We start from the raw sequence: 25,980 nt of genomic DNA on the forward strand, positions 1-25,980 counted from the left end.
TACTATTGAAAATTAGTTCTGATGAAGCTTTAATTCGAATCTCAGTAACTGAGAGCCAACACAAGGCTCATACTGAATTAATTCTGCCTTTACCCATGAAAAAAACAAAACCTTGACTTTTTCCTAACACAATAGGATTGAAAAGAGATAGTGTGATTGTTAGCCATGCTGGAATCATCTCCCTGAGGAGTACTAATGTCTAGCTGCTGATTATTTTATTTTTATGATATTTTATTTTTTTATGAAGGAGCATCTGCTACTCCTTTTATTTGCTTCCATTAGGCAATGAGACTTTAAAGAAATTACCAACTATTGATATATCGTAAGCTTTACAACCTCAATTATGTAAGCTTCCATATTTGTTTCTGAGCCTGCAGATCTTAGATGGTCTACTTATGGTAAATGAGTTAGTGTGCTTCCATTAACCCAGCATGGAAGGTGACACAAATAAGGGTGGGTGTTTTTTTTTTTTTTTAACTCCTTGAGGGAAGGGCTTTTGTCTTTCGTCCATGAGTCAGGGTATATATTACCTAAAAGCTTGTTAAGTAAATGAGTGGTAGGGAAATGTAGCTTGCTTGTTGTGGTGGTATCAATAAAAATGTCCCCCATAGGCTCATGTTTTTTAAATGTTTGTTTGCTAGATTGTGACAATTTCGGAAAATTGTGGAGCCTTTAGAAAGGGAAGCCTTGCTAGGGAAGATGTGTCACTAGGGACAGGTTTTAGGTCAATATAGCCCAGTTCCAAGCCCAGTAATTAGGCTCCTTCTTACTGATATGGAGATGTCATATCCAACTGGCATCTGCTCTGATCATGCTTTCCCTGGCATGATGGCACTTCCCCTTAAAACTGTAAGCCAAAATAAACCCGGTTCTTTCATAATCTACTTCTCTTGAGTGTTTGTCTCCCAACAAACTGCTACACTTGCTATCTAAGTTTGAGTTGAATATTATAAATCTCACTCTCTATTCTCTTGCTATTAAAATTTCTGCCAGTGAAGCCAGACATCAGACACATGTGAATAGTGGATGCATTGTTATACTCGCACTTTACCTTTTTAAATTTTTCGTAATTCTTCTCTACATGTAAATCATGTTGCAGGCAAAGAAGAAAGAAATGAAGTCTGGACTCAGCCTGCTGTGATGGGGAGGATGAGTTTGCTTAGCCAGGGGCCCTGGTGTCATGTGGGGAGTAGAGAATGGATTAGTGTTTGAGAGTCTCCTTGTATTCTCTCTGAGATCAGTTGCTAGGTACATTGTACATGCTTAATGAATTCAAAGTTGAGCATACTATTGATTCTCTGGAGAGATGGAGATGTTTTGCCACCATTCCCAGCTTACCAGCAAAAAAAAAAAAAATAAATAAATAAAAGCAAAGATTGTCTCCAGTTTATCTTATATTCACAGCCTCAAACAAATGTTAGTTGTTCAACAATTGTTAACTCTTTCCATCCCCTTTCTCTTTTATCCTTCTGCTGGAACTTATTGAATGCCTATAAGTAAAAGATACTTGGGATACATGGATGAAGTAACACAACTCATTTGCGGTGGCTGTTTTGTATAGACAATTTGCAAAACAATGGGATGGTGACTGCAATGTATTATCTAAAATTTCACTGACACAGGGTGAGCCACGTCTATAAGCCTTTGGAAAGGTACTCTGGAGAGGTGCTGGTTCCACATTGCTGGTGCTTTCAGAATGTGATGGCTGAGCTCGGGAAGGAGGAATGGAATGTGCCCCAGTGAACCAGAATTCAAGGGACACAATACACACTCACTTAAGGGATTGTGCCATAGCACCACACACACACTTGGGGAAGTGAAGGATTAATAGACAAAGCAATTGGTAGCATGAATAGGGACTATAAACAGAACTGAAAATTAGGAGGTGGTATTGGGAAGTCATTAGAGGGCATATCCCAAATAACTTCACAAAACAACAGTCACAACAAAATATTGGATGTGAACACTTTGAGAGAAGATTCAAATTAAATTTTTCAAGTCTTACTTGATTCATAGTAATGGTAGAAATAAAATGGCTGATGTTTACTGAATGTTCAAAAAAGAAAAGCACCATTTGAAGCATATGAATCATTCATTTTTGTAATATTTTTATGAGATAGACCCTCTCTTTATCTCCATTTGACAGACAAAGCAACTGGGGCATAAAGGTGTCTGATGCAAGGTTCCAGAGCTAGTTAACTGAGAGAGTCTGGCTGTAAAGATTGTTCTTAACCATATTTGTTACAGTGCCGAATTATATTGTAGCATTTTACTTCTAAAGTGAAATTTATAAAACGATGAAGTTCCACATTAGAATTTCATCTTTATTTCAACAGAGTTGGGAGCATCATGGATCACTGCTTCTTCCTTTCAGGTTTCTTTATAACTTAACTGTGTTACTGTTACCTCATGTGTTGTTGCTCTGTGAGGCAAGCAAGTTAAGGCCACTACCAATGAGTCATCACCACCATCATCCATATGCAGTAATTCTGTAAATGATGTCAGTGTGTTTATTTCAACTCCCAACCCAACCAGAACCTTGTACTGGGAGGGGATTTAGTCTGGTTGACCCATGAAGACATTTATTTATGTGACCATCTGCTCTCAAATCCCCTTCCTCACATCCCACACCTATGTACACAGTCTGTTCAGTGCACTCTTAGGAAGGGCATTTTCCTCAGTTAATTTTCAGAATATGCTCCCATCATTGACTGACTCTGCTTCTCAAACTCTCCACTAGTTTCTAGCGTATAATCTATATTGTAAATGGACTTTTTTTTTCATTAGGTTTCTACCATGATGTCATAGCAGTTGGTTATGACAAAAAAGTTTGAGACTAGATCTGATTTTAGTTTTTACTTCACTGCTAAAATTGTGTGGTTTTGGACCCATCATCAAATTGTTCTGGGAACTAGAGAGATGGCTTAGTGGTTAAGGTTCTTGCCTGTGAAACCTAAGGAGGCATGTTCGCCTGTCCAGGCCCCATGTAAGCCAAGCGCATAGTGACACAAGTGTGCATTGTCACACATGTGCACAAGGGGGTCATACGTCTAGAGTTCATTTGCATAGACTTAAGGCTCTGGCATGCCTATTCTCTCCTCTCTCTCTCTCTCTCTCTGAAATAGATAATAATAATAAGTTGTACTGGGCTTCAGTTTTGTTGTCTGGAAAATGAAAGTGTTGGAGGTGAGGTGCAAGCTTTCTTACAACACTACTGTTCTATATTTGTTGAGTTTTATAGTCCAGCACAACTTCTTCAAAGAGAAGAAACAGTTGTCATGACAACTGTTATTTGATATATGGTCCTATTTCCTAGTCTGCTTTCTGTTCCTGAAAAAATTTTCTTGAATTGTGATACAGTCCTCAAGGTCTCCTATGCTTGCTTATAGAAAGATTCAGATTCTAGTTCTATCACTGAAGAACTCAGTGAATGTAATCCATTATTTAACCTCCTTCTGCGTGTTTGCTTATCCTTAAAGTGATGTTGGTAATAATGACCTTGTGCTGCAGAACTTTTAAGGAAAATATTAACGATTATACTCATACTAATTATAAGAAATTTGCTAATGTGTTGGGTGTATCCTCTGTGTTGGACAGCACTGTATGTATCAGCTCACTCAATGCTTATCACAACCCTAGGAGGTTGTTAGTTAGATGATCCCTTTCATTGTTGCAAAAAATAACTGAAACAGATAGTAAAAAGTGGAAGAACTTATTTTGCTCATAATTTCGGAGTTGCTATCAGCTGGATTTGTTGTTTTGGGTCTGATTCATTTCATAATGTCATGGTAGTCTACAGATTGGTACCCTGTCTTAAAAACATCTTACTGGAGAGGCTGTGATGGAGCAGACCTGCAAACCTCATGGCAGAAGGAGAATGCCTGTACCCATAGCATAACTCTTTCTTCCCCTTTCACTCAATCCCCATAAGATTGAATGGTGGCACACATATTCAGTGAGGGTGTTAACAGTTACCTTCTCATTGCTGAAACAGATTACACAACCAGAAGTAGCTTATGTAAAGGAAAGGGCTTATTTCTGGCTTACAGTTTAAAAAATTTTTTTTGTTATTTTATTTATTTTAGAGCGACAGACAGAGAGGGAGAAGCAGAGATAGAGAGAGAGAATGGGCGCGCCAGGGCCTCCAGCCACTGCAAATGAACTCCAGACGCGTGTGCCCCCTTGTGCATCTGGCTAACGTGGGACCTGGGGAACCGAGCCTCGAACCGGGGTCCTTAGGCTTCACAGGCAAGCGCTTAACTGCTAAGCCATCTCTCCAGCTCAGTTTTAAAGGGGCATTTCATCATGGTGGGGAAAGCATGGCAGGAGCAGACATCTGGGCATCACCTCTTCACATCTTCAGAGAATAAGTAGAGAGAGTGTTTGCTAGCACTGGCTTTAGAAAGGCTTTATAAAACCTAAGCCCATCCCCAGTGACACACATCCTCCAGCAAGGCTCTACAAAGTAGGTATTCAGTATGAGGCTTAGTCACAAACACATGAGAAAGGGACATTTTATGCAGACCACCACAGAGGATCATCCTCCCTAAGTGAATCCTCTTTGGAAAGTCCCTTACAAACATAACCAGAGGTCTGCTTTACCAATATTCTAGGCACCCACCAATTCCCACAGTTAGGTTAAGTTGCTTGTCCAAAGCCACACAATGAGAACAAGATAGAACCAAAACACCTACTACCCACATAGACTGGTTTCAGAGCATACCTCTTTGCATTTTTAATCACAGCTCTGTTTTCCACTAATGATATTGTTACTATACAATTGTGAATAGCCACCAATTTATAGCACTTGTTGTATAAGCAGAGCTGCTTCATTCTGAAAGGCAGGTACTATTATCATACCCATTTTATAGATGAGGAAATTGAATCCCTTGGAAGTTAATTGGAAGTACATAGCTGGTAGCAGAAGAACTCAGACTTGAACTCATGCAGAGTCCATGTCCTTAACCATGATGCCTTGTGTGACCTGTTATCACCAGTACACTTAGTTCAGTCTCCACTGTTCATGACAGAAAATTACTTCAGTATCTCCCACTAGACCTTGTGAGCCTCTTGATGGTCTACTGAAATGTTGATACTTGTAGCAAAGGAAAAACAAAATAGGAAAAAAATACCCCTAACAACCATCTTACTTAGTCACCCCCACAACCTAAGAGAAAAGCCTACTCTGACAGATATTTTAATGCCAATGAATTTCATATTAGTGGTCATTACTTAACAATTAATTAAGTAAATATAGTACAATTTCATGCTTCCTTTCCCCATCATGTTGTTTAGGAAACGTGATCACTTTTATGAATGAGGTGCTCGTGGACTTGGGTTAGCTGAAGCTTACATTGTTTATATTGCTATGAAAATATTGCTTACCCAATTTGACTCATTAATATGTTAAACGTTGAGTTTAGAGACAGGCTTTTAACCGTATGTGACAGTGGTTATAATACAAGGTTTTTAAGACTATTTTGTTTATTTATTTGAGAGGGAGGGAGAGGGAGGCAGAGAGAGAAAGAATGGGCACACCAGGACCTCAAGTCACTGTAAACAAATTCCAGATACATGCATCCCCTTATGCATCTGGCTTATGTGGGTCCTGGAGAGTCGAACCAGGATCCTCTGGCTTTGCGGGCAAATGCCTTAACTGCTAAGTCATCTCTCCAGCCCTAAAACAAGTTTTTAAAAAGCTCATATGGAGTGAAAATGTATGAATATATGCCTTGCCTTGAGATACCTCAAATGCTTTGCTAAATAAGTAGGGGGTAAATTAGATAAATGTTTATGGAAAATGGAATGCAATTTTAAAGAATAATTTAAGGCATTGCAACTGAACTTCCAAATATAACAGTTATCTGCCAGAAGGATTTTCATTTATTATTAGTTATATCAGAAATTTAATTATATTAGTACATGCTAGTCAAGATCAACATTATAACTCAAATCATATAAATACTGTATATTGTTCCTATGAATTAACCATAAATTTAATTTAAATGTTACATTTCAAACTCAATATAATTCAATATGATTTTATCTCAGTTTTTCAAACATATGTCAAGCCAAATGTGCATAGAGGTGCATTGTGTGGCTAGAAACATAACTGTACCATTATGAGCATGAAGTTATAATCAGTAAACACTTACTGGCTTATATACTGGAGTTTGTTTTGATAAATTTGGGGGCTTCTATGAACTAACATTTATTTTATGGCCATTTAAGTAAATTAAAAATTGATTAAGAAAGTTCATGGAGCCAACGTCATCATCTTTCCCCTTGGCAGACCTCTCATTTCCACTACTTGGGCCATCTAGGAGGCTGTGCTAAGTGAGGAAATCCATTGTCCATGGTCACGACCAGGGTAAAGCTGTTAGACCATGGGATTGGGATCACTTGAAGAGCATTTATTAAATTAGGGAGAGATGGGGACTTGCATTTATTTTCCATTGCTCCCTTGTGCAGCCACTGAGTGCCTGAAAATGCCACAGGTTATTATTTTTTTTTTGATCATACATTTCAGTACTTGGAAGTGAAGCACGGGTCTCCTTGCATGAAAATTGAGAGTTAGCAGAACTCAATTCCTGCTGTAGGAAGAATCTATGATGTCACCTTTTCAGTTTCAAGTCCAGCTGCAGTCTTCCACTCATGGTTTCTTCTTCCATTTATGAAGCCAGTCACATGCATCTCGCCATGACCCAGCCTTAAAAGGTTCTTTATTTTAAGGCTGCATGTGATTACATTGCCCTCTTCCCCATATCCCAGGATAACATCCTCATTTCAAAACCTTTAAGTAAACCTACAAAGTCCCTCTTTCCATGCAAGGTGACATTCATGAGTGTCTAGAACCAGGACTTGGACATGCTCGAAGAGCCACTCATCTCTCTATCATATGATGTGACTTCTGTCTGTTGGGGTGACTGCATTTCCTGTTTTTACTGCCTATTTTCTTACTTACTCTTTTGTCTTCTGAGCTATCTCTCTACCTTAGTCTACTTTAAACTTTCCTCATCTCAACTTCTGTGTTAGTCTTGTTTCAGCACACTGTCTCATTGACTCTCTCCTCTTGCCAAGAGCAGCAAGCAGCACAGCAGGCCAGAATATCTGGGTTCAAACCAGGCCATGCCACTTAGGTGTGATCTTTGGGAAATCATTCTTTATGTCCAGACCTCAATTTCCCCCTCTGCAAATAAGCTAAAGAATGTGCATGGATTCTATAGGATTGATGTGATGATTAGGTGCGTTCAAGTGTTTACCATTCTTAGAATGATGCTGGGCACATAGCAAATCCTCCACAAGTGCTATGATTTTGGTTCTTTTTCTTTCTGGCTCTAGATCTTATCTTTGATCTTCATGTCTTCTTAAGAAATTCTGCCTTCTCTCAAAGGATCAGCGTTATCTATCTCCCTACCTCTATTTATGGACATACATTTTTCTTTTTTAATTTGCCTCTCAGAGAAGCCTCAGACCCAGCATATCTTAGCTGAACTTAGCATATTTGTTATACACACACACACACACACACACACACACACACACACACACACACTCATCTATCTTCTTGGTTTTATTACTACAACTAAACTATAGTTCGGTTTTTTAACATCACCCAAAGGTGCATGTGTTAAAAGGTCTGGTTTCCTAGGCTGATGCTGTTGGGAAATAGTGGAAGCTTTTAAGAGCTGAAAGATATAAAAGTAGAAGCAGAGACTATTTTGGAACAAGAAAGGAGCCAGAAAGAGGGAGATAAGAAATGGAGGGGGAAAAGTGGAGGAGAGGGACAAATAATATAATGACATACGTATGTACGTATATGAAAATGCTATAATGAAATATATTAAGTCGTATGCTGTGTTGGTTTAAATGTAAAATGTCCCCCATAGATTGAATACCTAATACCAGGTTGGTGGCACTGTTCAGGAAGGTTGTGGAACTTTTTTTTTTTTCTCTTCCATGCAGGGTCTCACTCTAGCCCAGGCTAACCTGGAATTCACTATGTAGTCTCAGGCTGGCCTTGAACTCACTCAATCCTTCTACCTCTGCCTCCTGAGTGCTGGGATTAAAGGCGTGCGGCACCACACCTGGCAGGTTGTGGAGCGTCTAGGGGGTGGAGCCTTGCTAGAGGAAGTGTGTCACTGGGGGAAGGCCTTTAAATATCACAGTTTAGCCCCACTTGCTGCTCTGTCTTTCACTTCCTCCCCACAGAGGTAATGACGTGACTCCGGTTTCCTACTCCTGGTATGATTGCCCTCCCAAGATGCAGTCTACCTTAAAGGATTGTAAACTGAAATAAACTCATTCCTTTCCTAAACTACTTCTGGCCACAATGTAATAGCTAATCTCCTGTTGACAAGTTGAAAGGATTGAGAAACACCATGGAAACAAATCTCTGGTCTGGCCTAGGACAGACTTCCTAGCTTTGATTAGTTGAGGCGGAAAGACCCATCCAAACTCCAGACACGTGTCCCCTTGTGCATCTGGCTTACGTGGGTACTGGGGAATTGAACCTGAGTCCTTTGGCTTTGCAGGCAAACACCTTAAAGGCTAAGCCATCTCTGCAGCACATTCAGTGTATTTTTAACATATTTGCTGTACGGCATCCCAACATATGAGTATGCCATAATGTATTTAACTTTTTCCTTATTAAGAGATATATTTGTGGTTTTGTGTGATTAGAATAATTGTAGTAAAATATGAATATTTATGCATTAGAATGAAGTACTATTTATTGAGTGCTTGGTACATGTCAAGTGCAATGTTATGTGAACATATACTCTCTTTTAGCCCACATCACAAGCCTTTGAGGCATGACTTGATAGTCCTGTTTTGCAAAGGAAGAAATAGCGGCTCATATCCAACACAATCCTATAGCTCACCAAAAGATCCAAACATACTATACAATAAACCCAGGCTATGCACCATTATCCATTCAGCATGAAAGCCAATTTGTCACTCGTTTATGCTATAAGAAATTCTGATTAAAACACCTTTGTAATTAAGTCATAGCATGCCTGATCATTTTCTTGAGATAACTCCCTAGAAAGATATGATTCTGTTTTTTAGTAGTAGGAAATTAAATTTAGTTGTGATTTAAAATTAAATAATATTAGTTCTTATGGAAACATTCTACTTTCATATGAAATTTTTGCAGTTTCATTAAGTTGCCTAGTTGCCAGTCATGAGAGTCCCCGTTGTGTTATGCCCTCACCAACTGTGAGTAGCATTGAAAAAATAGACTTTTTTTTTTTAAGAACTGCTTTTTGGTCCTCAGAAAAATCAAGTAGAAAGTACAGAGTTCTCACATATCCTGTGCCCCTCCATCTCTCCCCACTGTGATTAACTTCCATGTCAGAATAGTAGGCTTAATACCAAAAACCAGAATTTGTATTTAGATTCACTCTTGGTGTTGCACATTTTATGGGTTTTGGCAAACTTACAATGCTATCTGTCTGCCATGGTAGTGCCACAGAGAAGAGCTCCATGCATTTGGTGACTCCTTGTATTCTGCCTCGTTGTCAGTCTTTCTTCCACTGGTCATCACTGGTCATTTTCCTATTTTTAGAGTTTTGCTTTTTTCAGAATGTCATATAGACTTGAAATCACACAGTTGGTAGCTTTTTCAGATTGGCTTCTTTTTCCTCGTAAAATGCATTTAAGGGTCCCATATGTCCTTTCTTCACTTGCAAGTTCCTTTCCTTTTAGCATTGAATGATATTCCATTGTCTGGTTCTACCATAGTTTCTCCACTCACCAACTGAGTGACATATGGTTGCTTTCACATCTTAGCAATTATGAATCAAGCTGCTATGAACATTCATCTGCAGGTTTTTGTGTAGACTTGTTTTCAACTAACTTGAGTAAACACCCAGGAGCATGATTGCTGAGTCATGTGGTAAGAAGATAATTTAGTTTTGTAAGAAACTGACAAATTATCTTTCAAAGTGATTATACCATTTTGTAGTCCTACAAGGAATGAGTGTGAGTTCCTGTTCCTCCATATGTTAGCATTTTATGTTGTCAGTGTTTTTAATTGAGAATTTTCGTATATGAACATATTATAATTTGGTCATAATTCCCTGCCACTGCCATTTTTTGTCCCTTCTCTTTAACCCTGTTCCATTAAACCCTCCTCTCTTTCCAACTAGTGTGTCTTCTATTTTAAATATTCTTTTGATTAGCCTTTGTCTGTCATCCATGCTAAAATGTTGATGGACTCAATACTGTGAAGGGCTTGTGGAAGTAAGGACAGCCAGCAACTACTATGAGGCCATTAATGTACTAGTTACTTCAAGTCTGGAGAATAGCAACCTAAAGCACTCCTCCTCACCCTCGGACTCTTACATCCTTTCCAGCCCCTCTTCTGTGATGTTTCCTGAGCCTAAGAGGGCATCATTAGATAATACCTTTAGCTCTGAGCTCTCAATAGCTTCTTATAGCCATCTCAAAGATGAAGCTTTTCTGGCCCCAGTGAGAGGAGCACTAATATGCTGTCTCCTCCTTCACAGTGTACCCTGAGCCCTGGTAGATATGATAAGTTGCAAATCACCAATGGCATTTGCATCATTTAAAAAATAATATGTTTTAAATTCCTTAGTTTTAATTGACAATGAAAAAAATATGTATAATGATTATGTACAAAATATTTTAAATATGTATACCTGGTAAAATGGTTAAATTAAGCTAATTTATACATAGTCATTTTGTGGTGAGAATATTTAAAATCTACTCTAAGAATAATTTTCAAGAACACAAGTCATTGCCATTGACTTTAGTCACCATGTTGTACAACAGACCTACATATTTTATCTTTCCTGCCCATTTTGTATATTTTGATCCAAATTTCTCCAACTGCTTTACCATTGCATAGCCATTGGTAAATGCCGTTAGCCTCCTCCATGCCTCTGTGAGTTCACCTAATTTAGAATCCACATAATAAATAAGATCATGTGGTGTTTGTGTTTCTATGATTGGCTTATTTCACTTAACATGGTGGCTGTCAGGTTCATCCATGCCACAATGACAGTATTTCTTTCCTTTAAAAGGTAAAATAACATCTCATTGTGTATTTATGCCACATCTTTGTATCCATCATTCTGTTGATGGGCATCTAGATTAAGTCTACATTTTGGCTAATGTGAATAATTCTATAGTAGATACAGGTGTGTAGAGATCCCTTCTATACACTAATTTTTTTTTCTTATAATATATACTACATCATCTTGAAAGACTTTTAAGTCACTTGTTATGAATATGAAAATTTTTACATAGGCAATTTTTGTCATGAATGAGTTTGTAGGGAAACAGAAGAGAGATTATAAAGAGCTGAGCACATATGAAACTCTCTCAGGCCACCACTTCATCTAGCTCCTATCATCTTGCAAGGTCTCAGCTATCCTTCCAGGGCTTGAACAAACCACTCTTCCCCCACAATGAGCCCCCAAAAGATGGAATTTGAGAAGAAATCAAGAGTTTAGCTACCTACTTTGTTGCATACTTGAATTGCTCTCCATCACTGTGACTAAACTACTTGACAGGAACAACCTAAGGAAGGAAGTATTTATTTTATTTCACCATTTCAGAGGGATTTTCATGGGTCTCAGAGATCACGGTGGGCTAGCTAGGGTGGAATGGATCCATCCTTGGTAATAGGACTGTGAGGTGGTAGCTTATTCACATGGTGGCAAACAAGAATCTGAGAATACAGGTTGGAACCAAGACTGGACAAAATCTACAAAGATGTGCTCCTAATGACTTGCTTCCTCAAGCTAGGCTCACCTGCTAAAGATCCCAAGAGCCTTGAAAATAGCACCAAAACCTGGTAACCATGCACACAAAACACAAGTTTTGGTGAATACACTTCAGATTCATACTACAATAGCATTAGTGTTTACTGTGAGCCAGGCATTGTAATAAGCATGGAATAAGACATAGTCTGAGCCCTTATCTCAGAGTAGACAAAGTTAGACAGTTGTTTCTACATATGCCAATGAAGTGCATGGAGGAACAAATGCATTTAGGATAGTGGGGGTACTTGACAGAGCAGGGGGTGGTATGAAATGGATGATTGAGCTGATTGTAGAATATCGTAGATTGGAGGTCTGGAGGTAAAATGGAAGGCGTTTACTTTTTAATTCACCACATATGAACAAATCCTAAGTATTAGCACTGGCTTATTCTGCCTTTTGTAGTATGGTTATTGGGGTTGTCTTCATCAGTGTCACTTGTGTATCACCAACCCCAATCCCAGACACCATTGTCCTTTTTATATGGGGTCCTTTTTATAAGGGAGTTGGCTTTTAATGGCTGTGTTGAGTGGAGTTTGGCTCTAGGCTACAGATTAGGCCCACGTCTGTTCCATATATTTCATGCTGAGACCCATGATGTATAGTTTTCATAGTGACTATAAATACAGGACCAAGCCTGAACCACAGAGGCACATTTTACATCTTGCTTTCATCATGCCTTCCAACATCCCCCTGGCCAAAGCAAGTTCTGATGGAGCAGTTCACAGTCAAGGAGGAAGTCATATGCTTTCTCCCTCTGTTGGGACAAGTCACTATATGGTGGAGTGAAGGCAGGAGTTAAGGACAGTAATCTACTCTGCCACTGTCATTTTGGAAATGAAGTCATGCTAGTAGAATTCTGAAGCAGAGAGTAAAGAGACTTTATTCTGTCCCCAGTAGAAGAAGAGAAAGGAGTTACAAAAAGACCATAAAGAATGTAGAGGTATATTTGAAAGAGTAAATACCACCTAATCTTTCTGCAGCTTTTTATGTGAATTCAATTAATGCTGGTTGAACATTCACACAGACTTCTATTCTTTATGATTCTGTAAATTCCTCATCCTGACATTGAGCCAGGCATTAAATCCGGGTACTTTATATCCAGTCCTTAGCATTTTGGTCTCCTTTCAAAGTGCATGAATGCCAAATTAATGTGCCTTTAGACATACAACTGTCACAAAATTACAAATGACAGTATCTTGGCAAGAAGTTCTTCCTGGTTTTGATATGTTGGTACTGCCAGATTTGTATAACATGCTGATGCCAATCTGTTCAAAAGCCTGACACACATGAGGAAAAAAAAACACAAAATGAGGAATGCCTAGGGAAGTGATCTGATGGAGGATGGTGGAGCTGTACATAGTCGTCACCTCAGACCACTCTGGACTGCACTTGTTTATTCTATGAACTTCAAAGACCTTTGGAACATGTTTGCTCTTTGTCTAGCTGAGCTCACCTCAGTGAGAGGACACAAATTATGACCCCTATAATAGGGACATGCCTACATCACACACGGTGCTCCCTCTCCTGTGTGTGCTCCTATGTGTTTGTGCTTTTCTCTCCCTAGGGCATGAGAGTCTCAGCGCTTTTGTTTGTTTGTTTTTGCTTGTGTATGAGTACTATGGGGGGTGTGTGTCTATGTGTTATGTACCTTTGAGGCTCTCCAGCCCTTTGCTTGTGACAGGGGTGGGGGCTCTGTGCTTGCCTGTGGCGGCTGCAGCAGAACATCCACTGCCCTGCTCCATTACTCCTCCACCTGCTCTTAGTTAAGCCGGAGTCTTAATGCCAAAGCTTGCTGTCTTTTTTTGCGAGTCTGGGTTTCAGGCATGCATGACCCTACCCAACTTTGACAAGGGTGGAGGGTTCTGGAGATTTCAAACTCAAGTGGATTCAGACCCCTCAGACCCCACAGGCTTGTGCATAACATGCACTTAACTTCCAAGCCATCTCGCCAGTGCTCAGCGTATCCTGTAAAACTCTCATACAATGTTATTTTATACCAAAATAAGAGAGGTTAGTAGGAAAGTTCCAAAAAGTTCAGGAAAGTAAATCCAGTGCCACAGAGTCACCAAGAGTATTTTTTCCTCAATTTTTATTAACATTTTCCACGATTATAAAAAGTATCCCATGGTAATACCCTCCCCTCCCCACTTTCCCCTTTGAAATTCCATTCTCCATCATATCCCCTCCCCATCTCAATCAGCCTCTCTTTTATTTTGATGTCATGATCTTTTCCTCCTCTTATGATGATCTTGTGTAGGTAGTGTCAGGCACTATGAGGTCATGGATATCCAGGCCATTTTATGTCTGGAGGGAGCACGTTGTAAGGAGTCCTACCCTTCCTTCCTCTTACATTCTTTCCACCATCTCTTCCGCATTAGACCCTGAGTCTTGGAAGGTGTGATGGAGATGTTACTCAGTACTCCAGTCACTTCTTTCCAGCACTATGATACCTTCCGAGTCATCCCAAGGTCACTTCCATCTGAAAAGAGAAGATTCTCTACCCAAAGTGAGAGTAGCATTAATATAAGGGTATAAATATTAAGAGAAGTGCTTACTGGGCAGTTTGATAAGCATATTATATACATTTTTCCAGACATCAGCAGATGTTACACCTCTAGGGCTCATGACTACCCCTGTTTTAAGTTTTCAGTATCAGGGCTGTGTTGTTTCCCCCCCCCCCCCCCATGGAGCGAGCCTCCAGTCCAATTGGAGGGCAGTTGGTTTCCACCATGATAGACGTGCCACTGTTGCACCCATTGGCTTATTTGGGATGGCCAATTTTAAGGCTTGCAGTGTCCACTGTTGAGTATCTTCACTGGTGGTATCTCTTTCTCCCATTGAACTACATGTAGAATGGCTTCTTCTAGCTTTCTGTCAGCTGGTCTACATGGAGGAGGTTATCAGTTCAGTTCCAGCAGGATTTCTCAGTGGCCTTGTAGCCCAAGTATGTGGAGTCTTCAGCAATAGGGTCTTACCATCTATTCGTGGTGGGAAACCAAGGGCCTCGGCAATGGCCTATAATGTTTCTAAGGCATCAGAAATCTCCCTGGCCAACAACTCACTGGAGGTATCCCATCCCTGGCACTGAAAATTTTCTAACAACGATCTATGGCTCCTGAGTGTTCCATTGTCTGAAACTGTAGGATTCCATATGATATATTTGCATCCTCTTAGATTTTGATTAGCCTTCTCTCCACCTTTCCTTTACTCAGCCTCTTCCCCTGACCTCACTTTGGGCCTTTTCACCCCCATTAATCTATTCTTCTACTTACATATATACAATACCAACCTATTAAGTACCCTCCTCCCTTCCTTTCTCTTCCCTTTACATCTCCTTTTTAACTTTCTGGCCTCTGCTACTGAGTTTACCAAGAGTATTTTTTACCTCCATTCTGCTCAGCGTTTGGGAAAAGTGGAGCCCTGCCTATCTGTTTTCTGTTTTGTGGAGAACACTGGTAATAAATAATCCTGTCTGCAGATTATTATCATTTTAGTTAGGAATAAGCAATTCCCCTGTCTTGCTCATGGGTGGTGACATTCAGAACAGAGCTTCTCTGCATTTTGGAAGGTGGTTTGCCTAGGAAATGACCAGGAGAGCGATGCAAGCGAGCTGCTTCTGCTGCAGGCTGTGCGGCGCTGTCAGAGCCACAGATGCTCCCGCGGCACACAGCTCTTCTGAATCACAGGGGTGACATTTACATGAGAGCCAATCACCACCACACAGGCGCACTCCCACCACGCTGTACAGACAAGAAGAATGCCCCTTGGACGTGGGCCAGACAGAAAGGGCACCTAAGAATTCAATGTGGAGGGAAAAAAAAAAAAAAGCAGTCTTACATTTTCGAAAGACTGCTTGAAGAAAAGATACAGACAATGGAATTCTACTTCACCATAAAAGTGAAATTACGAAATACACTGGAAATGAGAATGTAACTTGAAAATATTACATTAAATGAGGTAGCCAAGGTACTGAAAGGCAAATGTCATGTGTGCCCTCTCACACACAGATCCTTACTTATAATTTTTATGTGGTGCAGGTTATTGTGGGGGAGTGCCAGAAAATTAGAAAGAAGTCCATGAGTAGGGGCTAAGGGGCTTCAAGGGTGAGAAGTAGGGAGGGCAGCAATCTTAAGTGATTTGAAAGTCAAAGGGATAAAGTGGCAGTAAAAAGCTAAAACGGGGCAGGAGTTGGGGAGAGGGAGGCTTGACCAAAGCTGAGCACTGGGTAAAGAATAGTAACAAAAATGCAAAGTGAGAAAGGAAAGTCATAGAGACCATAAAGGAAATCTAAGCATTGGCTTCCTTTTTTTAAAAAATAAATACATAAAAAAACTTACTGTATTTCTGTGGCATCATTAGGGTACTCAGAAGATTCACATCAAGTGGAAAAGGTGAGCTTGAAGTTAATGAGATTAAAAAAACAGGAGGTGAGGAGCTGGACACATAGACATGACAGTTGAGGAGACATGGAGTTCATGAGATCAGTTGGCCATCGCTGAGTTCTAGAAGGATTGAGAGAGATCAAGGGCAAAGTCAAAACCACAGGACATAACTAGTGTGGATGATAGTGCATGCGTAAATTCTAATCCTTGGAGATAATGAATATTACCTTATTTGGAAACAGCCTTTGCCTATGACATCAAGTTAAAGATTTGGAGATGAGAAATTATCCTGCATTATCCAGATGAACCATAAGTTATATCTCAAATATCCTTCTAACAGAGAAATAATATAAATGCATCAGAGAATGTTCTGACCACAGAGGCAGAGCTTGACGTGATATGGCCACAAGGAATGTTGGCCCTTTGCCTGGCTTATCACAAGATTACAGACTAGAGTTTGTCCAGTGACCAGGGGACCTAGAAAGGCTTTCAAGGGAAGGAATAATGCAAGCTTAGTCTTACAGATGAAAATATTTGATTCATGGTCACCAACCAGGAGGACTTTTCAGTATCCGTTGCATCAAGTCAAACACAGAAAAGGCAGAAGGTTCTAAAAGGCCTTGAATCAAAGGAACATTAACGTTTTGTGCTTTACACACCTCACCTGGATAGATCTCTAAGATGTCAGAACCACTGCACACTTAAAATAGTCTTCATATTGGTATTTAATTTGTCACATTACATGGCATAATTGAAAAAAAAAAAGAGTTAAAATTCCAGTGAATCACTGTTTGACCTTAACCTTAAAAAATTTGTTGAGCCTCAGGTTTCCCCACTGTAAAATATAGATGCCATATTTTTTGTCTTCTACAGTTATAGTGAAACATTGATGGGAAAATGATCAATTTCTATCACAATGTCTGATGATTACTAAGCAGTGTCATAAATTTTTTCAAAAGTAATTAAGACCAAGTTACATGATGCAATTTATTGCATGATAATTCTTTTTTTTTTTGTTCTGCTTTGTATTTCAAGGTTTGGATTTAACTCTAGTCCAGACTGACCTGGAATTCACTATGTAGTCTCAAATTGGCCTTGAACTCAGTGATCCTCCCACTTCTGCCTCTCACGTGCTAGGATTAAAAGCATGCACCGCCACACCCAGCTTCGTTTTTTAAAGATGTGACTTCTGAATCTCTTACATATCTTAGCATTTCAAATGTATGAATTGTATATTCTGTGTTGCAGACTAGCTGTTTACTTACCCATCTCTCTCCCCCATGGACTTGGTCCTTGTACACACAGAGATCTGATGGATGAGGCTGTTCATCTGCACCTCTGATTGTTGGAGGACTGGGATGGATTTGCTGAGTCATTGGGGTTCTTCCCAAATTCTGATGAAACATAAGCTTCCTCATATCCTGCCTCCCCTGATAATACTCATAATTATTTATTTTTTACATTTTCACTGTGATCTACATTATTATATGTTTAAAGCATAAGAATCCACTGTTTTAAGTACCTGTGTCATTTCTTTCCATGGAGCGATTTTCATTGTCATTCATGCCATTATATACTTCTTAGAGAGAGGGACGTTATACAAGACCTAGAAGAGCCGTGCTGAGTCACAGTCCTGCTGCTTTCAGCCCAGTAACCTTCTGCATAAGGAACAAAGAGACAGTTTTGCAGAATGACCTGCTGCATACTTGCAGCCTGAGATGCCACGATGGTTCTGAAAATCTCTCTTCCATCCCTTTAATCTGTCACCTTCAGATTCATCTGGGCTCCTCTGGGGTCCGATGAGTCTGTAGACATTCAGTTGGCTCTGCTGTGGAAGTGTAGAATTCACAATGGTGCTCTGCAGCAAGGTGAAGTGAAGGAAGGCTCACACATGCCCAGGCCCTTGGGCATCAGAGCAGGTTGTATGCACATCAGTAGAAGAGGGCTGCCAGGCTGTCTGCCAAAGGACTACCTGGCATGTCAGTAATAACCTGGATGAATCTTCCCAAAACCAGGGATCAGTATCATAGTATCATAAGCTTGGAAACAAGATCTCGGACACAGGCTAGGAAGCAGCCCATGAGGAAGTACATATGTGGAAGACTAGGACTGAAGTTTGTTCACTCACATTGTGATCCCTGCCTACCAGTGGAGGGGAGCACTGATGTGACCCCTCTCTTTCTGAGGTAGAAGCTGTGTCCTAACGCAGAGGGTGTCAAACGCTGCCAGGATGAGCCCTTAGTGATAAAGGGGAGAAAGTACACCAGGCTGATCTCCCTGTACCACTGGAATTCTTGCACTGCAGTTTGGATGGGCTCTGCTCCTACAGATCTGTTACTGTTATGCTCACTGGTCACTTCCTCTGCTGACTAAAACCCCACTACAATTTGAATTGTATTTCTTGGATTTATAAGAATTGTAAAGGGAAGGCTGTGCAGATGGTTCAGTGGGTAAAGTGTTTGCCATGCAAACATGAGGACCTGTGTTCAGGTCCCTAGTACCTACCTAAAATGCCAGGTCTGGTGATGAGAAACACTTGTAATCCTGGCACTGGGAAGGCAGACAGAGGGCCTTCTTGGGATTGTCTGGCTAATCTAGCCAAATCGCTGGGACCCAGGTTCAGTGTGAGATGCTGGTTTATTTTTGGGTTTTTTGTTTGTTTGTTTGTTTAATATAGTGGAGTGTATTTAAGACAATCATCATTAACTTCCAGCACCCTCATGTGCACACACATCTGGGCAACAATGTGCACACACTCCTGCACAGACACATTTCCCCACACACTTACATGGACATCACACATATATACTCATACAAAGCCTATAACAGAATTTATACAATAAAGAAACTAAAAACAGAACTGACAGGGCTGGGGAGATGAGTCAGTGGTTAAGTGGCTTGCCTTTGAAGCCTAAGGACCCAGGTTTGATTCTCCTCATTCCATGTAAGCCAGATACACAAGGTGGTGCATATGTCTGGAGTTTATTTGTAGTGGCTAGAGACTCTGGCATGCCAATTCGCTCTCTCTATTTCTCTCCATCTCTCTTTGTCTCAAATAAAAATACAAAAATAAAGACTTTACAAAAGAATTTACAAATTACAAGTCATAGCTTTATCTCTTCTTAGGTGAGTTTAAGGTAATTCTTAATACTTTTGGCATGGCACTATCAGGAATCTTTCTTGGGAATTCTCTATAGTGAAGTACTTTTTCCCATCAGCTTTTTAAGATATGGTTGGTAAAGGAAGAACAGAATAAATGTTGCTTTCCTTTATCAGTTTTGTGAGTAATGAATTGGTATCTTAGTAATCTCTAATGAAGATCAATGAGTGTTCATAAAAAATACCTGTGGAACTCAAATTCTTTATGTGTGCAATTGATAATGTATCTGTGGACATAGCTCATATTGATGTAATTTATGTAAGTCGATGTAATCAGTATTGCTTTTGATAAGCCTGACATGAGGTGTGGGATGTTTACTGACTACTCCACCAATGAAAAATGAAACAAGGTTGGAAAGTCTTGGTATTTGTTGATGAGAGATGGATACACGGATTTGTTAAACTATTGTGTCTGTGGGTGTTTATTATATGGTTGATGTCTTGAATAAAATCATTCTAAAAGTACACATAATTCTGTTTTTAAAGGTATATACATGAGCCCCATTGTCAGTTCAGGCTCATCTGCAAATCCTATAGAGAATGTTCCTTGATAGTTACTGAAGTTCTACATACCTCAGCAGTAGTCAGGCCTACAGCTCCCTGACATATGCAGACATGCTCATATCCTTCCAGGGTTTTCAAAAGAATTTTGATAAGATTACCACACAACTTACAGAACCCCTATTCATGACGTTGGTCATGATCACTACAGATACCCACTGCTGAATGAAGCAAGGATCAGTCATTAATGTGAGAATCATAATTCTGGCGTCACTGATATCCTTTAAGAATTTGAAACATAGTTGTTTATGCTCTCTGCAATTTATGCCCAGACATAAATATGTGTTATAGCCATTCTGACCTGACTTACTCAGTCTAATGGTGCTTTTTCTTATTCCAGGTTTAAGTTTATCTATTCATGGGGCTGATAAGCGCTTGCAAATCCATCAACGGCGAAGTGTGGCAAGCCGCCCGGGGTCACGTCGTCGCCTGCCTGTGGTCAGGCACTCCTCACTCCCACCAGGCAGGAGGGCAATAAAAATGGAGGCCAGCTCTTCTAGAGTCACTAATGGAAAAAACAAACTTTTCCATGCAGGTAATTAATGGGGAAGTTCAACCAGGACCCATTTCAGCAGCATCATGTCTAAACAGTCTGCACTGCATGTCTATCACATCATTATGCTACACTTCCAGTTAGGCTTACTGAGTTTTAGAAGACTTGATTTTCCCCTCTCTTCAGTATAATTAGTGGCAAATGTCACCAAGACCAATAGTAAAGAGATTGGTATATCAGAAAAGGTTAAAGCCACTGACATTGGTAGAATCAAAATGAAAATCAGAGTGATAAACTCTTGCTCATTCATTTAAAAAAATAAAAAAAGAAAAGAAATACCACTTCTTATACAAAAAAAAAAAAAAAAATCCCAGAGAGTTGGCTGTTTTCCTAATAATTGGCTCTAAGATAGCCCATGGTAAAAAAAAATAAAGCTACACATGTCCATTCTGGAATCTATGTTATCTGGGCTGGCTTGCAAGCATTCTCCTGAGTGTAGGGGGGAAACTATGTGGACATAATCTCTTTCAAGACTACTGGGAAGCATTTTGTGATCTCTTAAAAAATGTTCAAACAATTCTACATCAAAACCCATATCCCAACTCAAAAGGTTTTATGTGCTTGTTTTGGGTAGAAACTCCTTTAAGCATTCATGAATTCATTTAACAAATACTTATTAAGCTCTCACTATATGCTAGACATTGTTTTGGTTACAGCAGGTATCTCACTAAGCAATGCGATGTTCATGTGAGGTGATACTTGAATTGTAAGATAATTCAGAAATGACTCAGATTAGCTCTGATTAAATCCTGATTCTACTCTACAATCTGGTCCTAATGGGTGGTGACCAGGCCTCATAGAAGTCAGGCCTCTTAATGTTTGCATGTCATACCATCTTCTCCCTGGGAACTGGTAACCTTCTACAAAGCTCCCAGGCCACTAAGCTTGAGTTTCTGGAGGCTCTTGTCCTTTGGTTTCCTTCCTTCCCAGTTTGTAGAGAAGGGTGGCTCTCTGGCTGTCCTTGACAAGCTTGCCCCTGTGCCTTCTGCCCTTGGCCTGTTCTCTTCTTTCAAATCTTACTTAGAAGAATGTGTCTCTTCTGTAGGACTTTGAATCCAGTGTGAAATGGGATCTGTCCAGAAAAAAAAAAAAAATGATGGGATCTGACATATTCTATCAGAGCCATTTTGATATCTATTTGATACCAGATTGTAGGAAGAGAGGATAAAGGGAGGGAGGTCAGATAGGAAGCCTCCAGCACAACCTCGATGAGTGATGATAGTGGCTACAAGAGTGGCAGAAATGGGCTCTGGATAGATTTTCAAGTTGAGTCAACATATTTTTTTTCCCCCCAATGGATCAGATGTTGGGTAAGAGAGAAAGATGACACCAAAGTTTTCAGGCAAAGCAAACAAGTTTACGATCAACTGAAATGGTGACGAAGCCAGGGGCAATGGATTTGATTTGCTTGAGGATGGAGGTATGGATGGGATTAGAATTTTCATTGTGGGTAACAACACTGTGGATAGTAAGAACTGGTAAGAGTATGGGTGGTGATATGAGCATGTCTGAGAGGGTCAAAAATTGGTATCTGTTAATATACACATTGTTTTTAAATCCATCAGATGGGAAGGGATGACCAAAGAAAAACTATAGCTGACTCTTCATATTGACAAGCTTTGTATTCTTACATTTGACAGCTGTAGAACAAAAATATTGTGAGGAAAATATGCATCTAGATCAAACACGGATTTTATTCTTGTAATTATTCTCTAAACAAGCATCACAAGTATTCACAAAACATTTACCTTTTATTGGGTTATAAGTAACTTAAAGATGATTTAGATGTTGAAGTATATGAAGGATGTGTGAGTCATATGTAAATACTATACTAATTTATACGTAGGACTGGAAAATAGTCCTGGAACCAATTTTCTATGAAAATAGGGATTATGGAGGTTGGAAAATGATGGAGGATCAAGGGCCAAGAACTGCAAACTCCATCTCAGTAAAGCTTAAAAGCTCACAGGGGACATAAGCCACCACCAATGAAGGCTTAGAAAGAATGGGTGACAATTATGAAGGCAAACCATTTGAAAATTTAAAACTTTACCAGGAAAAGGAGAATGATTAGGTTAAATGCTGTTAGTCAAGTAAAATGAGGACTGAGAATTGGTTACTGACTCTAGTAAAGTGGAAGTCGGTGTCAATTTTGATAAAAAGCAGTTTTAGTGTATTGGTGGTGATGAAACCCTACCTGAAGTGAGTTTAGATGTGGACAGGATGCAGATTAGATACTGTGGGATAGGAATCTTCTTTGGGGAGTTTTTCTACAAAGGAGAGGAAGGAACCAGAGAAGCAGCTGGAGAAGAAGGGAGGCTACAAGAGAATTCCTTTTCAAAGTACTAGAGGGGAGAATTTGTGCTGTGGTATCAGTGACAGGATGAGAGCTCTGCACACCAGGGTCATGGGTAGGTTTTGTGATGACAGGTGACAGGTGGGACGTGCAAGCATATAGATTTTAGCAGGTATGGTGAAGCCCTATCTGAGAAGTTATTTTCCCCCTTTGTCAGTTTTACTCCTAATATGGGGAAGCAAAACCATCACTGAGAATGAATACAGAGCCAAGAAAGGATAGAGGCAATGATGCAAACAGGGAAAACATTTGCTACTCACTTTTATGGGGTGGATGAGATTCATAGCCATGAAAGTAAAGTCAGACTGTCATGATTATATACTTTTCTTTGCCCTTGTTTAGCTGCATGAGTTTGTGGATAGAGCCAGTTGAGAGGCTTGCTCTAGAACTCACTCTGTAGTTTCAGGCTGCCCTTGAACTCACAGTGCTCCTTCTACCTCTGCCTCCCAAGTACTGGGACCAACGGGGTGCACCAGCACACCTGCCTAGATCATCTTTCTATACATAACACCCATTTTATCCCTCTGGGAATTCTAACCAACTGATCTTACCAACTTTTCATCATTTTTCATGCTGTAAATATCTTTATGCTTCTCTTTCCCAAGCACAAATTATCATAGCCATTTCCATACCTCTCAATTTTCTCTTTCTATCTTTGCTTACTTCCATAGCAAAATCAGAATCCAGCCTGAAACTACAGTGAGTTCCAGGTCAGCTTAGGCTAGAGCAAACCCTATAAGAAAGAAAAAAAAAGAGAAAGAGAGAGAGAGAGAGAGAGAGAGAGAGAGAGAGAGAGAGAGAGAGAGAAAGAAAGAAAGAAAGAAAGAAAGAAAGAAAGAAAGAAAGAAAGAAAGAAAAAGAGAGAGAAGAAGAAGAAAAGGAAAGAGAAAGAAAGAGGTACCAGGACATTAAAGGGGTGCAGTCAGGGCTACAGAGATAGAGAAATGGCTCATAGGTTAAAGGTGCTTGCTGGAAAAAAAAATCTGATGGCCTGTGTTCAATTCCCCAGTGCCCATGTGATGCCAGATGCACACAGAGGTGCATATATCTGGAATTCATTTGCAGTGGTAGGAGGCCTGGCATGTGCCCATATTCACTCTCTTTCAGTCCACCTTCTGTCAAATAAAATAATTAGTTAATATATTCTTTAAAAGTGGAAACAGTCAGAGAATGGAATGCATGACACTAATACTGAGAAGTGGGGTACTGCTGCTGGTAATGAAAGCTTTATGCCAGAGTATGAAATAAGACTATAATGGGTTAGAGGTCAATATCACTGGAGGAATTTGAAGGACTAAGTCACTAAAGTGTGGAAAAGATCATCGACATGTATAGATGATCTTCTATTTTCATAGGTTCCATCCTACATCCATGAATTCAGCTAACTGTGAATTGAAAATATTTGGAAAAATTTATGTGTACTGAACACATACAGATCTTTCTTTATGATTTTCCCCAAAATAATGAGATGAAATGACTATATATCATTTTCATTAGATTATTATAAGTAATTCCCAGATGATTTATAGCATATAAGAAGATGTGGATGGATTATGTACAAATACCATGTAATTTTATACAAGGAGCATGAGTATCCATAGAATTTGTTATCACTGTCGGGTCTGTATCCAACCAAACTCCTGTGACTTCACAAGGGTGATGGCAGCAGCTGGTGAGACAAAACATCCAACCAGAAGCATATTATGGGAAGTAAGAGTTTATTTCAGCTTACAGTCTTAAGGGGAAATTTCATCACCACCAGGCAAGCAAAGCAGGCTAAAGCAGCAAAGCTGGGTTCACATCTCCACATCAGCAAGCAGGAAGTAGTCTGAGAGAGCTAGCTCTGAACATACAGTGGGCTGGACTGAAAAATCTCAAGGTCTGCCCTCAGCAACACCCCTCCTATAGCAAGACTCTGCCTCCAAAAGACCCCCCAACCTTACCAAACTGCCACCACCTGGAGACCAAGTGTTCAAAATACATGAGGCTATCGGGAACAGTGCAGTGACTCTAAGCTAACTCATCAAGAATTGAGTAGTTTGGGGGCTGGAGAGATGGCTTAGTGGTTAAGCGCTTGCCTGTGAAGCCTAAGGACTCCGGTTCGAGGCTCAGTTCCCCAGGTCCCTCGTTAGCCAGATACACAAGGGGGCACACGCGTCTGGAGTTCGTTTGCACTGGCTGGAAGCCCTGGCCATTCTCTCTCTCTCCCTCTATCTGTCTTTGTCCCTGTGTCTGTCACTCTCAAATAAATAAATAAAATATGAACAAAAAATATTAAAAAAAAAAAAAGAATTGAGTAGTTTGGGCTGGAGAGATGGCTTAGCAGTTAAGCGCTTGCCTGTGAAGCCTAAGGACCCCGGTTTGAGGCTCGGTTCCCCAGGTCCCACGTTAGCCAGATGCACAAGGGGGCGCATGTGTCTGGAGTTCGTTTGCAGAGGCTGGAAGCCCTGGCGCGCCCATTCTCTCTCTCTCACTCTATCTGTCTTTCTCTCTGTGTCTGTCGCTCTCAAATAAAGAAAGAAGGAAAGAAAGAAAGAAAGAAAGAAAGAAAGAAAGAAAGAAAGAAAGAAAGAAAGAAAGAAAGAAAGAAAGAAAGGGAGAAAGAAAGGGAGAAAGAAAGAATTGAGTAGTTTGGGGGACACTTCCAAAACAGATTAACTTATCAAGAAATAAGTAAACCTGGCCTGGGAAGTGGAAGGCAAGTGTAAACATAAAAAGAAGAAGGTGATATTTTATACAATAATGTGAAATTTGAGGCTTAGGTGTCTAAGACAAAAGGAAGAAAAGTAGTTTAAAAGGTGGCTTGTAGATTATATATACATATACATATATACATATGTATATGTATATAATTTCCTCCTCTTCTTGATCCACTGGATCCAGGGATTTAGGAGAAGCATGGTACATGTGAAAAACCCATGTGAATTGATCTTCAAGCATTTCACCATTCCATCTCTCCCTGAATGCCACTATTCCTTCCTTTATGAAGCTTTCAGACAGAAGCAGTGGCCTCTGGGAATATCCAGGTTTAAATTAGACCCAGATAGAGAAATCTGAGTAAAGATCATTTGATGAATTGATGATAGATGAAATCCAGTGGTCCTAGTAAGAGGATTTGGATGCTTTGATGCCTTTATTTAACTTTGCTGACCACAAAAATGTCCCGCTTTGAGAATG

At 40.0% G+C, this 25,980-nt stretch overlaps 1 protein-coding gene across 6 annotated transcripts in view; it reads left to right on the forward strand.

Moving 5' to 3' along the window:
- Ano4 (anoctamin 4) overlaps positions 1–25,980 on the forward strand; it is a 429,439-nt gene that overhangs the window by 192,520 nt on the left and 210,939 nt on the right. For 5 of the 6 annotated variants that reach the window (XM_045153480.1, XM_045153481.1, XM_045153482.1 and 2 more), the window contains one exon: positions 20,235–20,429. The exons of the other annotated variant lie outside the window; for it this stretch is intronic. In XM_045153480.1, coding sequence (XP_045009415.1) covers positions 20,235–20,429 — 195 coding nt within the window. The remainder of the gene's footprint in view (positions 1–20,234; positions 20,430–25,980) is intronic. 6 annotated transcript variants of the gene reach the window in all.

Source organism: Jaculus jaculus, chromosome 6 (genome assembly GCF_020740685.1).
Source record: "Jaculus jaculus isolate mJacJac1 chromosome 6, mJacJac1.mat.Y.cur, whole genome shotgun sequence".
Taxonomy (NCBI): Eukaryota; Metazoa; Chordata; class Mammalia; order Rodentia; family Dipodidae; genus Jaculus; species Jaculus jaculus.